This window comes from Saccostrea echinata, unplaced genomic scaffold, assembly GCF_033153115.1.
Source record: "Saccostrea echinata isolate AGI-Se365-2 ecotype Australia unplaced genomic scaffold, CSIRO_AGI_Sech_v1 ptg000056l, whole genome shotgun sequence".
NCBI classification, from domain to species: Eukaryota; Metazoa; Mollusca; class Bivalvia; order Ostreida; family Ostreidae; genus Saccostrea; species Saccostrea echinata.
Genome location: NW_026889805.1, coordinates 6,121,625 through 6,135,831, shown reverse-complemented (window position 1 = coordinate 6,135,831; position 14,207 = coordinate 6,121,625). Strand labels below are relative to the sequence as shown.

General features: G+C 33.5%; 3 protein-coding genes across 3 annotated transcripts in view; 2 read left to right on the top strand and 1 right to left on the bottom strand.

Moving 5' to 3' along the window:
• LOC133173555 (vitellogenin receptor-like) overlaps positions 1-14,207 on the bottom strand; it is a 56,041-nt gene that overhangs the window by 37,619 nt on the left and 4,215 nt on the right. Inside the window, exons 5-11 of the mRNA XM_061308538.1 lie at positions 12,911-13,030; positions 12,516-12,644; positions 11,181-11,315; positions 10,929-11,039; positions 9,725-9,893; positions 2,610-2,811; positions 471-672 (exon numbers count right to left, since the gene is read on the bottom strand). Of these exons, the coding sequence (XP_061164522.1) occupies positions 471-672; positions 2,610-2,811; positions 9,725-9,893; positions 10,929-11,039; positions 11,181-11,315; positions 12,516-12,644; positions 12,911-13,030 (1,068 nt within the window). The remainder of the gene's footprint in view (positions 1-470; positions 673-2,609; positions 2,812-9,724; positions 9,894-10,928; positions 11,040-11,180; positions 11,316-12,515; positions 12,645-12,910; positions 13,031-14,207) is intronic.
• Positions 3,031-5,764, top strand: LOC133173467 (uncharacterized). The gene is made up of 3 exons (XM_061308452.1): positions 3,031-3,036; positions 4,746-4,842; positions 5,230-5,764. The coding sequence occupies exons 1-3, from the start codon at positions 3,031-3,033 to the stop codon at positions 5,652-5,654; spliced, it is 528 nt and encodes a 175-aa protein (XP_061164436.1). The 3' UTR covers positions 5,655-5,764.
• Positions 7,109-9,447, top strand: LOC133173302 (uncharacterized). Its single transcript, XM_061308293.1, has 3 exons — positions 7,109-7,165; positions 7,958-8,063; positions 8,817-9,447. Exons 1-3 carry the CDS (start codon positions 7,160-7,162, stop codon positions 9,323-9,325), a joined length of 621 nt encoding a protein of 206 aa, XP_061164277.1. The 5' UTR covers positions 7,109-7,159; the 3' UTR covers positions 9,326-9,447.

The following is a 14,207-nucleotide window of genomic DNA, read 5'->3' as shown; positions in this document are numbered from 1 at the left end:
ATTATGCATAGCTTCTTTTTAACCCTACTTAATGCAAAATAAGAAACAATGAGGTCAAGGTCATAAGGAAGGTCAAGGTAATATAATATCAACAGTTGAATAGCTCTTATCAATATATATACAGTGAAACTTGTCTAATCCCAACATCGATGGTTCCATAGAATAGAAAAATTCCAAATTAAACAACATTTTAAACAACTGAATTCAATGAAAGGGTCTTTAAATTTACATACATCATAAACGGCAAAATTTCACAATACACAACATCTGGAATAGACAAGTTTTACTGTAAATCAGTGTATGAATTTTTGCTTAACTATCTTGAACAGTTTCTTTGAAAGTGAACTAAGGACAAAATGTTACAGATGGACAGGTGAAAGAACAGATTAGAAGGACGGATATGACAAATATTATATTCCCTGTCCATATTCATGGTTGGGCATGAAAACTGATAAGGTAAACTCACTTACTAATAAGATTTGAATTCTGAAGAGCTGGATGCATAACCAGTATAACAGCATGTCCTTGTAGACCAGAGATTTCATGCTGAATGTCATGGCCTGTGAACTTATTTGCAGAAAAGAGTGCACGCCAGCCAAGGTCAGTCCAGTAAATTCTGTCTTCAAACACAGCTATACTGACTGGGTTCCTTAGATTGTAAACAGGCAAAATCTGTAAATACAACCCTGTACACTAAGTTCATTTAATAGTCAAATGTGTACATACAAGCTAGGAGATCTACACTGGGAGTAGGCAAAATCTGTACATATAAGCCAACAGGCCTACACTGCAAATAGACAAAATCTGTACAAATAAGTCACAAGGCACATACACATACAAGAGGCCCAAATCCCTTGAATTGCTGATCTATCACTTCTATTTTAAGCCTCTTTGTATCCTATACATTTAGATAAAGCCTTGAAATTCAAAAATTAGGTCACCATGTCCTAATTTTTGGTTAACACACAAACTAAGAACTTAAGATGCATCAACTGGCAAAGTTCATATACAGTACATTTGTGTTTTATATCCACCAATAAGTAGAGGATGAGATAAATTATTGATATGGAAACTATGAGGAAAACTGGGTACTCAATTGGAAAAGTAACTGGTTACTCAATTTTAACCTATGCTTGGCACTCAGGGCCATTGAGCAATGAGGGATCTTTTTCGTGCTTACACCTACTGGAACACAGGACCTCGGTTTATACAATCTCATCTGAAGGACTGGTCTCCATGTCCCACAGTGGATTCAAACCCATTATGTAAGGATCACCTCCTTACTCTGTGACTCTAGAGTTTTGATGATAGTAAGCCAACTAGTATCTGAAATAATTTAATATAGCCATAAAATTCAAAGAGTAGGTTATTGTGACCAACATTTTGGCTGAATGATATAGTCTCCAATGATCCAAGATGCATCAACTGACAAAGTTTAGTGATTCTACGCCTCTTTTTATCCAAAATATTTAGATACTGCCTTAAAATTCCAAAAGAAGGTCACTGTGACCCATTCTTTGGTTGAAATACTCCAAGGACCCAAGATGCATTAACTAAACTAGATGTGTCATTATAACGCCACAAATACCCCCGCAAGCAGGCAAAATTTCAAATACAATATTTAGTTTTAAATTTGTATTCAAACTTGACCCGTATTTTCTGATAAAATACCTTCATATGCAATTTCAACCTTATACATACATCCCTACATTAAAGTTAGAGAGCGGAAACTGAAAATTTCTCATTTTTTTCAAGGTTCAAGAGGGATAACTCTGTCAAAAATCATCGGACCATGACTAAATTCAAAATTAAACTGTATTTTCTGATAAAATACCTGCATATGTAATTTCAACCTTATACATACATCCCTACAAAAGTTAGTGAGCAGAAACTGAAAATTTTCTTCTTTTTTCTAAGTTCAAGAGGGATAATTCTGTCAAAATCATTGGACCATGACCAAATTGAACTTGACCTGCTTATTCCTATGACATATCCATCCAAATTTGAGTTAAATGTGTGCAACTGTTGCATATACAATGAGCGGAAAGTGAATGATGACGGAATGACAGAATGACAAAACAGGGTAACACTCTGTACCTGGCCATTTCATGGCAGGGGCAAAAAAAAGCTTAATGATTCACCGATTCTCATTATTTGAAATATTTAGTTTTAACTTAGTTTGATGATTCTTAGCCAATTTCTATCTGAAATATATAAATATAGCCATGAAATTTAAAAAGTAGGTCACTGTGACTTGCTTTTTGATTGACACACTTTGAGGGCTCAAAATGCATCAACTGACAAACTTTGATGATTCTATATTAATAAGTATCTGATATATTTAATTATAGCCATGAAATTCAAAAAGTAGGTCAATGTGACCTACTTTTTGGTTGAAATATTCTGAGGCCTTAGGATGCAAGAGAGCTTCACTTCAAACAGATCTGTACATATAAGCCAAGAGCATAACACTGGGACAGATCAAATCTGTTCTTACATGTATCACCAAGGAGTCTTAGCCTGAGAAAAAACAAAATCTACATTTATTATACAGATTATATTTCCCAATTAATACTCTTTTTGTAATATACCAATTAAGAGCATCAGACCTGTCTGTTTGAGCCATCTAAATGGACACTCTCCAGTTTGGGGGATAGCTTGTCCACCCAGAACAGGCGCTCTGATATGTAGTCCAGGATCATTACACTAGCGTATCCTACATGGTCAGAAAGAAAGGTCACTGTCCCACTGCCATCCAGATTGGCCCTCTTTATCTTGGGAGGGTCTTCAACATCAGACCAGTAGAGTTGTCTACAAAACAGGATAGAGATATTATTTACATCAATGTTCATAGCTGAATAATAATAGTAGATTATCAATGAGGTTTTTGCATCAGTTAGTATATTAATCAATTTACTTGTTTAACAACTGATTAGTCACCAATTACATAATTATCCTCAATACAGAAATGAAGATGCTACTGATTTACAAAGGAATAGGATGATTATTTGTTGTTTAATTAATACCGAGATGGCAGTATTTCAGCCATATTCTGGCAGCAAAGGAAAAAAAGCTGCATGGTGAATTCACCATAGATAGCACCTCTTATTCAAAGAATAACTGGAGCTACAATCAAACCTTGTTATCTCGAACCCAATGGGACCAAGAAAAAACTTCAAGATATCTGAGGATTCGAGACATCCGGGGTAAAATACTTAAAGAATAAGGGGTTGGGACTTCCAAATCACTTCGACACATCCATGGTATTCCGAGATATCAGTGTTCAAGATACCAAAGTTCAACTGTATATACTTAACATGGTTATTATTATCATAAAGATTTGAAAATAACCTACAGTAATCTCCAAAGTATTTCACTCTTTCTGGATAAATATATGCCCCCCCCCCCCCAAAAAAAAAAAATTAATTAATCAAATAGCTAGAGATGGGCTTGGACAACACTTTAAGAAAACACTTTTACATCAAATTATGTCAAAATTTAAAATGACCATAAATACTAAAACTAAGTGTTCTAATTATAACTATTTTCTGCTTTTGCAAAATGTATTAAAGTAATTGATGTATGATTGTGAAATGATTTTACAGGGTGACAAAGTATATTCTAAACCATCTGAAATTTCAAAAACCATATATTTCTGTTCATTTTAAAGTATGTCATATAAATTTAGTTCACATCTGCCAGAACTAACGGTATCATTAGTGACACATCACAACTTTAGTTTCAACAAAATGTTTCTTGCATGTGACAAATAAATGTCTTCAACCCCTCTGTTTATAGACTAAAATAGATCTTATCACTTTCTTCATGAAATAAGAACTTAAAGAAACATATGTACAAATTCACCTCCAGCAATTTAAAGAAGCTTGCAAATAAACCAGGTACTGATTGAATGCTTCCTTTTTATTAACCTTAGATGTCTGATTGTCTTATTCTATCTGAATCACTATCTCCATGCAGCAATGCAACCGAAAATCATAGTAAGTCATTTTTTACACGATTATTTATGAAATTAACAATTTTTCATCTACTTTTGTCATGTTTTGTGGTTTAAAAAGGAAATATTTACCATTATACCTTCAGGTATAAAGATATTTTCTGTGCTTTTGTTTCTCTTGTAATTCTTTTTCAAGGTTTAGGAGGGGGTTCTTTTATCTAGTTAAAGGATCCCCACTTTCTCTTCATGGGTTACTGGCTCCTGCTGAACAGGAAGGTCACTACAGCAATTTTTTCTTATGTTCAGTAAGATATGCCAAGAAAAAAAATTCACTAATGTATTGTAATAATTCTTTCTCCTTAACTCTCTGTAAATCACTTTTACCCCCATGAAAGTGTTTAGAACTCTTATTTTTTGGTGTTCAGCAAATTATAATGTCCAGGGAGTTTAGGTAATGCTAGTGATACTATCATGTGATTGTCAATTGATTAAATCATTAAAGGAAATACAGCTAGGAATTAAAGCTGTACATATTTAATAGCATTTGGAGATATGATAAATAAAAAAAGTTATATTCTGTTTCAGTTTTCACCACTTTACAATATACAAGTTTCATTTATTGTTTTTTAAAAGAAACAGACTACAGCAATATTCTTTTTACTGCCTATAATGGATCTATGTCATAACTGATTCTAACCTTTAACCTTTGATAGATCAAGAGGGACCACATGTCTTGAATTTAAATTACATTCACAGAGATGACATTATACCCAATACTTTTCCTTTTTAGACAGTAGTCAGCCTTGGCATTTTATCATGGGTCACTCAGTCTTATGGAATACTGTTTGGTCTACCAAGAGGAGATGCTTCACACTGCCCTCCTGTCCGTAAGTCATTTTCTTACTAAATTCACTCATTTCTTGTTCTTCCAAAATTAATGTGTTATACTTTATAAATATAGCATCAAAAATAAGAGGTGGATCCAGAGGCACCTCAGTGGAGGGGGAATGGATGGAGATGTCTGTTGATATATGAAATCTTGAGGGAGCAAGGTCCAGAAATTCTTTTTAAAAAATAAAGGGATTATAAATGTTCATCAGTGAGACTATGATTTTCCAGTGTATCCACTCCAGTCCACTGAATCCAGGGTCAAATCCGATGGATTCAAGTGGCCATAAATGCCTCTGCCTCATGCATGGCAAGGCAAAAAATGTATAAATTTTTTTAAAGTTCTATCTGCAATTCTCATATGAAACTTTTATTGATTTCCACAGCTGGCTCCATTCCTTATTATTTTGGTACAACTGACCTCATGTGTATGAGGTATGGTTTACACAGAAAAACTCCAATAATGCGGAGAAATGCACCCAGTCGATTCACTTTCAACCCCACTCACCGATGGATCTACTATGCAGGAACATACTTGGAGTTTGGCAACAGAATAGGGAAGGATGCAGCAAAAATTAAATTTGACCATCCAAATCTTGGTGATGTCTGTCCCTTGAAGATTGAGCCACAGCCTGCTGGCTTCAGTAGACTGAGTCTTGAGTGTGTCATAGGATGTGTGGAAAACTATACCGAGAAATATGGCAACTACCATGTGTACACAAACAACTGTCACCATTTTGTAAACAAAATTTCCAAAGTCATGTGTGAAGCAGTAATTTGTCCTCAATGGTGTATGAGAAGAATTCTATAACAATGTGAGATTCCTGAGAGTGAGGCATATGTCAGCTGTATCAAGTACTGTCTACAACTTGTGTCTCATATTCATATGGAATGAATAATGAAATAAATATTGCAAAATTAGTTTGATTTTTTTAATTATACTTTATTGAAATTTTGAGAAAATATTGCCTAAGACATATGGTATTTTTGACAAACTGTTTCAACAAAATGTGGCACATGTTAAAATAAATGGCCATGCTACCTTATTTACTAGAGTGTTCAAGGAAAAAAAATTAATTGCCTGTGAGACACCAGAATATATTGGAAACAAGATGTGTTTGTAAAACACTGATGCCACCGTATGGCAACTTATAGCAAAGGTTAACCTTTCTCAAATGCAATCAATATATGTTGGTACCCAAAGTAAGGTCTTGTCTTAAGAAATATACCTGTGAAATATAGAAGCCAAAGCAGCAACCATTGAATAGATATGGAAATGGTTAAAGTTTAACAAAAGAACTCAAACATCAAGTTCAATGTCAAATGGTCAAAATAAATAGTGCTCAAGGAAAGGAATTCTCACAAGAAATACACATGTGAAATACGAAAGCCGTAGCACCAACCATTCAAAAGTTATGGCCAAGGTTAAAGTTTTTCAGAAGTAGGTCAAACTCCAGGGTCAAGGTCAATGGATTACTATTGTTGGTATCCAAAGGAAGGTCTTGTCACAAGGAATAGAAATACTAAATCTGAAAGCCCTAGCACAAACTGTTCAAAATATATGGCGTTAAAGTTTTTCAAAAGTAGGTCCAAGTTCTAGGTCAAGGTCAAAGGGTCAAAGTTGTTGGAATCCAAAGGAAGGTTTTGCCACAAGGATTACACATGTGAAGTATGAAAGCCCTAGCACCAATTATTCAAAAGTTATGGCCAAGGTTAAAGTTCGGTAAAATTTTGCAAAACTGGGTCAAACTCCAAGGTCACGGTCAAAAGGTCAAATATGATGGTACTAAAAGAAAGGTCTTGTCACAAGGAATACACATGTGAAATATGAAAGCCATAGCTCTTACCAATCAAAAAGTTATGGGCAATGTTAATTTTTTTGCAGACAAACAGACAGACGGACGGACAGGGCAAAAACTATATACACCCAACTCTTCGATATGGGGGCATAAAAATCAGTGCTTCAAATATTAGAAGTGTATCACAATTTCTGCAATATAACTGTCACTTTAAAAATATTTCTGGAATTGCAACATTATTGTACCTAAATGAAGCATAAATGTTGATATCCTATCGAGCTAAAGTGTACCCCAGGATATGCAATGCACCGACACAGTGTCCATTTTCACTTCACTCCCACCAAATGTTTACATCAGATGGCCCCATAAAAAGCCATATGTAACAGATAATCATCTGTCTGAATTCAAATTAAGAGACTCCGAATATTTCATCTAATGAGTAAGCAGTCCTCCATTAGACTGTCTCTGACAGACAAGGATAAAACACGGACCAGGATAAAACACGACAGAGACTACTATGAGGGTAAGTGGTAGAATTATAATATATTAAACTGAAAAAAATCTCTTCTGTTCTTGTTTGAAAAAAAAAAAAAACTAAACAAAACAAGAATACTATATTAAACACAGCTGTGGTCTTTCCTTTAAAAATTAAGTAAAACATTCATCATATTCAGTCTTTAAATTTCAATGAAAATTGTTAATCTTAAAGATTCTATTTTTTCTACTGTTTTTCACTATTTTTTTTTTCAATTCAACCTATACATGTTCAATAAACAAAAGTGAAAATTTTTCACATTTTAAAGATTGCTTTGAAAAACCAATTCAATAGTAACATTACCTATTATTGATGCAAAGTAAAGATAAAAAAAAAGGTATTATTTCAGAAAAGTTAGGGATAAATACATTACAACAAAATAACTACTACTTCCTAAAAATCCTAATTTTTAACCTAATTCAGTAAAAATTCCCAGACCTTTCTTTTTTTACTCTTTTACATCTTTTACTCTTTTTTCAAAAACGATGTATTTTTCTAAGGGGAAACACCTTAAGGGAAAAGAGATACAAATGTAACAGAATTAAAAACGTGGCTATGTATTGTAAATAGTGAGGCCACACTCCTACTAGCACTAGCTAGTGGGATAACCCTTTAACCCAGGCAGTAGAGCGTTGGATTTTAATCTGAGGGTTGTAGGTTCAAGCCACATTGTGGACACCCCCTAGCTAATCGTCGGTCATACAAGGTTATCAAACTCTTTGCCATTAAAGAGGTCTGTTTTTATTTGGTAGAAAGTAAGTATTTTTCTATTATTGGCAGGTCTTTATAACAGTGGTTCTTGTTTATATAACCACTTCTATCACTGAAAGTGCTATCTTTGGGGTTTATCCAACACGAGGAAACAGCCGAGCATGTCCCAAGAGAAGTAAGTAAAGCTAGAGGATATATTGTGGAAAATGCCATATTATAAACTTGATACTCTTCTGCTTTAGTGAAATGATATTGCAATATATTAGTTTTTTGATTGTTGTAAGAAGTTTGATGAAAATATCTTGAATACTTTGTTTAAAACTGAGTTATATACACAATAAATAGTAAAGTCAAAGGTCATTGGGAAAGTCAAGGTAAAAAAAAAAATTGGACACAGTTGAAAAATTCTCACCAAATTATGCATCAGTGCTTAAGCTTACATAAAAAAGATCTTGAATAGTTTTTTGAAACTGAGCTAAATACAAATTTAAGAAAAGTGAGGTCAAGGTCAAAGGAAAAGTAAAGGTCATAAAATGTTGATGCATTTGAATAGCTTTATCAGTATGGGTCAGCATATGAAGTTTGATAAAAATATCTTGAATAATTTCTTTGAAACTTAGCTAAACATAAATTTTAAAAAAAGTGAGGACCCAATCTTTTGGATAAGTCAAAATTGAGAAAAGAAGACCAAGGATGAAAAGGGATAGCAAAAGTTAACCTGAGTCACACAGGTGACCTGTGTACAATCCTTACAGTTTTCTTGTATGCCAAATTATAAAAAGTAGAAATAATTGCTACAATGATTACAAAAACATTTATAATCTTTGAAAATTCTCCTTTGTTTTTTGGATTAAAAATAAAGTATATTTTTATACAGTAACATGAATTAGGCAAACTGTGAATTCTCAATATGCTAATTTGCTTACAGAGGATACAATGCCATATTATTTTGGAGAAACTGACTTAGCCTGCATGAACTTTGGAGTCAGACGAATTAATCGAGATCGTCGCACACCTCCAAGCAGATTTACTTTTAAGTTCTCCCATCGTTGGATCTATATTGATGGTATGTACCTAGAATTTGGAAACCGTGTTGGACGTGATGCTGCTCTTGTTAAATACGACTACCCAAACCTCGGCAATGTGTGTACCATGACAAAAGAAAAACGTCCAGCAGGTTACACAAGACTAAGTAGGGGTTGTATCAAAAGCTGCATCAAACACTATGTAGACAAGTTTGGCAATTACGGTTTCTACACAAACAACTGCCACCATTTTGTAAATAAAATATCCATACTGCTCTGCCTGGGAAAGAAGTGTCCAAAGTGGTGCCAGTATAGCCCTGAAGATAGTGGGGAATATGACCAAGAAAATGAGGATGAAATGGAAGAAGCTATGAAGGAAATAGACGAAAGAAAAGTCCCTAATCCCCACTAAGATAGGGACACAGGAAGCAGCAGAAAACAGACAGCAGTCCAGTATAACATCTAGTATAACATTCGACAAACAAATGTGTTTGAAACCATTGAATTTTGAAATAAAAGTACTTCTGCTTTTTATGACTTTCTTCTGCTCTCAACAATATTTCATGATAAAGAAAAAGTTTCAAAGCCCTGCTATCATATGTAAATGGTTATAATCAGGTCTTAATTACTTAAGTTTTGTGTCCAAATTATGATGTCAATAAAATAAGTGCCATAGACAATATGAAATAATAAGAGTATTGTGGGTTTTAAAAAATATTAGTAAAGTAATGAGTTTAAGTAAAATTAAAAATTCCAAAATAATCAAACATAGGAAGCAATTCTTTGATATGAAATAAATACATTCCTTTACCTGTTTTTCTGGTCAATAACTAGAGCTTTGGGATGATGAATGTAAGATACCACACTAGTGCACATCTCCCCGTCCCCCAGACAGGCCAAAATTTCCCCCCTACCACTGTCCGCTACATACAGATGTCCAGTAGTCCAGTCCACTTCAATTCCCTCAGGGTTCTTCAGGCCTGGAAAAAAAATCATTGCTTCATTTCTTGATTTCAGTGATGGCTCTACTTCCTCTGTATAACTAAGTGTAGTTATGACTTGTTTTTTTTCAATACACAAAAATGAAGCATTTATCCCATTACACTATTTTGTTCTTGCTCTTTTAAAGAGCTTATTAGGTCCACTAAATGAAAATTTGTACAATTTTTCATATTTTCTCTATGGAACTTAATTTTTGGTTTCCGAATCTGTGCAAATATAAACATGTAATTTTTTCACTTGTATGTGTTGACCTTTAAATATATAAATTTAAATATTATTATTAACAGTTTCGTGATTTCAGATCTATTGAGTCAGAGTGCACATATAGAGAAAATTAACACATTGAATTATATTCCTCTTGTTCAGTATCTTATTTCTTTCTATCTTAAGCCTAGTTTTATTTTCTGTGGTTAAAGATCGTCGAGTTATTGATGAGTTGTAAATTCATCATCAAGACAGGTCCCTGTATGTAGGTAAACATTATAGCTATTATATTCTTAAGAGATTAAGGAGGTGCAGCTCTTGAACACTTACCTAGAAACTTGGCTCAAGGACACTCCGTTACATCCTCTACCCACAGGCAATCTATGAGTGGAGTTTGAGCAAAGGGCCAAAGGGAGAGAAAATAGGCTCTAGATAAGGATTTACAAAAAGAGATTTTTATCTTGACCTTGGACCTTGAAAACTGTTTCAAGGTCAACACAACCTCTAACCACAGGTACTCTATGGGTGATGTATGAACCCAACTGGGTCAAGGGGAAAAATGCTCCAGACAAGGAATTTACAAAGAGATATATCTGTTTTTTGATCTTGACATTTGATCTAGAAATCACTGCATAGCCTCTACCCACATGCATTCTATGGGTGAAGTTTGAGCTTGACTGAGCCAAAGAAGAGATGATCGATATACTCTGAACAAATGAAATAGGATGGACAGAGGAATGGATAGACAGACTGATCACTATAGGGCACCTGCTGAGTAGGTCCTAAAATCTGATGCAATATAGTCCTACCCATGTTAATAACTTCATGTTTGTGTGCCTTCCAGTCCCCATTCAAGTCAGAGGAATAAATCTTCTGATGACCCGTGTCACTGAAATACAGCACCTGATTTGGTCCTAAAGCTAACAAATGAAAAAAAACATTATTGAAATTAAAGGAATTAATTCACTTGGTGTTTTTGAACTTTTTTTTCACATGTATAAATTTTTTATGAATTTCGGGCAAAATGTACTCTGACACTTCACATAAAAATACTGACTCACCCATACTTTTGATGTCATCTTGATCTTTTGCATACAATTTAGCATCTTCTGTGAGGACAGGTAATGATCTATTCTGAAACACTTCATACCCACGGATTTCACCATCATGAGCCAGTAGAAAGACAGGAGGAGATCCTGGATATAATAAAGCTGACATTAACATAACTAATGAAACAAGATGAAATACACAGCTGTTCATTGATGAACAAAAAGTACTTGTACATAAATTTTCTTTAAAATTTAAAACTATTGACAACTGTAAAGCAGCTTTTATTTACATCTGAGAAATATCTGCAAGCATTGAAACCTTCTTCTATTCATAAATATCTCCAATGGCAAACCAATCACTAAGTATTTAATTCTGTATTTATAAAGAATGTTTCCTTGATTGGGAAAATAAATAGTCAAGGATCAATTATGGCTAACAAATCATGAATAATAGTTGGTTTACAGTAATTAAATTAGTTTTATAAACTTAAATGATTTTTATCACAATATTTCAAAAAATTTTGATATAAAAAGTAAAGATGCTAAATTAAATCATAATTTTATTAATAAAATTTTTTGCTAGAAAATTAAAATCGCTTGGTCCAGTTGTTATGTTAAAAAATATTTCTGGTTGTTGGTGAAAAATAATTCTCCATAGAAAAATTCCACTAAGTTTACAGACGGACGACGGGTGATCAGAAAAGCTCACTTGAGCTTTCAGCTCAGGTGAGCTAAAATTGATAGAGAATTATTGTATCTTGTGTAGTCTACTTGTGTGCCAAGTTATACTGAAATCAGACTAAAACTGTAAGAGGAGTAGGGTTTTGAAAGTATTTCCAAGAAATCTCTATTTTTAGTAACCATGACAACACTGTTCATTGAAATCAAAAAACTGATACACAGAATTATGTATCTTAGTGTAATCTACTTATGTATCAAGTTATATTGAAATTAAACTGTTGGAGGAGTAGTGTTTTGAAAATTGTTTACAGACAGACAGACTGATGGACACATGACCATTGCCAAAGAATTATCCTCAATGTTACAGTTTCCACTATCCATACTGTATAGGAAATTGTTTAATGCCAGATCTGTTTGATGCATTTAGTCTTAAGAATTGACAAATGACATTTTACTGTCATTTAGACATGCTATCTAATTAGTGAAGATTTTTACTGCAAGGACTCTTAATTTTTGGCATTTTTTTCCTCTCCTAATTATGACTTTTTCATGCTATTAAATGATAAAATGATAATAATATGTAACAAGAATATAAATATATTCAATTTTAAAAAAACATCAGAAACATGATAAATACCCTTTAAGATAAGCATATCAGATTTTTACCTTCAACCCTGCACTTCCCTTCGTCTGTGAGCCTGTAACCATGGTAACAGGAGCATGCGTAACCACCAGGAGTGTTCCGACATACATGACTGCACAATGGTGGTTCATTGTCCTCACATTCATCAGTATCTGTAACACTATACTTTGTACTGCATATCTTATGATATTGCAAGCAGAATTTATATACTAAGTGATTTCTTATTTTTTTTTTTTTAATTATAACATTTGATGAATTATAAAGTCTCATATTCTTTAAAAAAGTGGAGAGGGCAAAACTTGCTGTCATAATGAGCACATTATTTGAAACACTTTTCTTTCAATTAAAATAAACAGTAGCAGATTGAATCTTTAGCTGTGGTTTTCTTTAATACAATTACAAATTTCATACACAGTACCTATGCATGTGTGGTTCTTCAGTTTATGGAATCCAGGATTGCATTTACAGGTGGCTCCAGTAGGAGATGTTACACAGATGTGGTGACATTTCCCAGAATCGCACTCTGTCCTGGCCTCCTCTGTAACCAATCATGAGACATTTACCCCAGATAATTGCAGTGTCCTCTTTTATCCTTTGTTCTAAGAAATTAGTTTCAAACACTTAAATGATGAAGATGCAAGCAAGATTTACTGATAGATTGGATGAAAACAATAAGTAAGGCCATAACAAAGTTTGACAGTCTCATTTGACAGCAACAATTCAAACAGTATTTTAAACTCACAAAAAATTCAGAATATGCTATTAATTTCTTGAATAAGTCTTTACAACTGCTTTCAGTGACTGTGTGGTACATGTACATGTATATCAAATGTCATTAGTTCTGTAGAGCAAACATACTAGTTTAGTAGACCGACTTCAATTTTCATTGTATTGGGTTAGTGGGCTACCAGTGTCAAACCCTGCTATTATATAAGTTTGACTGTTTATACCTTGCTGTTCTGTAGAAGGACATTTGTTAAGATTTCTACATAAAATCCAATGTAAAATTTAATTTTTATTCCTGTTGTTGTTCAACCCAAGTCCCAAGGACCATGATGTAAGCAAACGTGAATCCATGGGACATTAGAACTTCCATATAATTTGACTAATTGTGGACCTGTTGCTTTTGAGAAGATTTTTAGATATATATGTTTCCCTATATGCCTTAAAGCTTTGTCTTCTATTCTACTACAGTTATATTGTTGAGATCAAAGAAATGCTGAGGACATTATTCTCCAATAAATCATGAACATCAATCATCAAAAAATTATCAACTCAGAAACAAATATCATATGCTTCTACTTTTTATCTATTTCCTGACTCTATCCTCTGTACTCATAAAGTTCTTCAGAAGACAGATTTTTTCTGTGATAATTTCAATTTTATCCTCCACTGTGGCCCCACCCTAGTCCTGAGGCAAGATATTAGACCAAATATTAATCTACTCTAAATGAGAATGCTAACATATTAAGATTATTCTATAATTTATTATTTTTTTACTTCTCTTTGGGAGGGGGCATGACTGTTTCAACAAACTTGAATCTCCATCAAAGGATTCTTTATGTCAAGTTAAGTTGATATTGGTTTAATGATTTTTGAGAAGTTGAAAAAATGTAAAATGCCAACAAAAGGCATTGTTATACCTTTAAAAATTTGTTCCTATATAAATCAATATCAAAAGAGTCTAACATTTCTAATGTTTTACTGAGTGGGCA

Coding starts and splice junctions, on each gene's coding strand:
- LOC133173302 (XM_061308293.1), top strand. Junction 8,064..8,816: donor CCGAGCATGTCCCAAGAGAA/GTAAGTAAAGCT, acceptor ATTTGCTTACAG/AGGATACAATGCCATATTAT.
- LOC133173467 (XM_061308452.1), top strand. Junction 4,843..5,229: donor TTCACACTGCCCTCCTGTCC/GTAAGTCATTTT, acceptor TGATTTCCACAG/CTGGCTCCATTCCTTATTAT.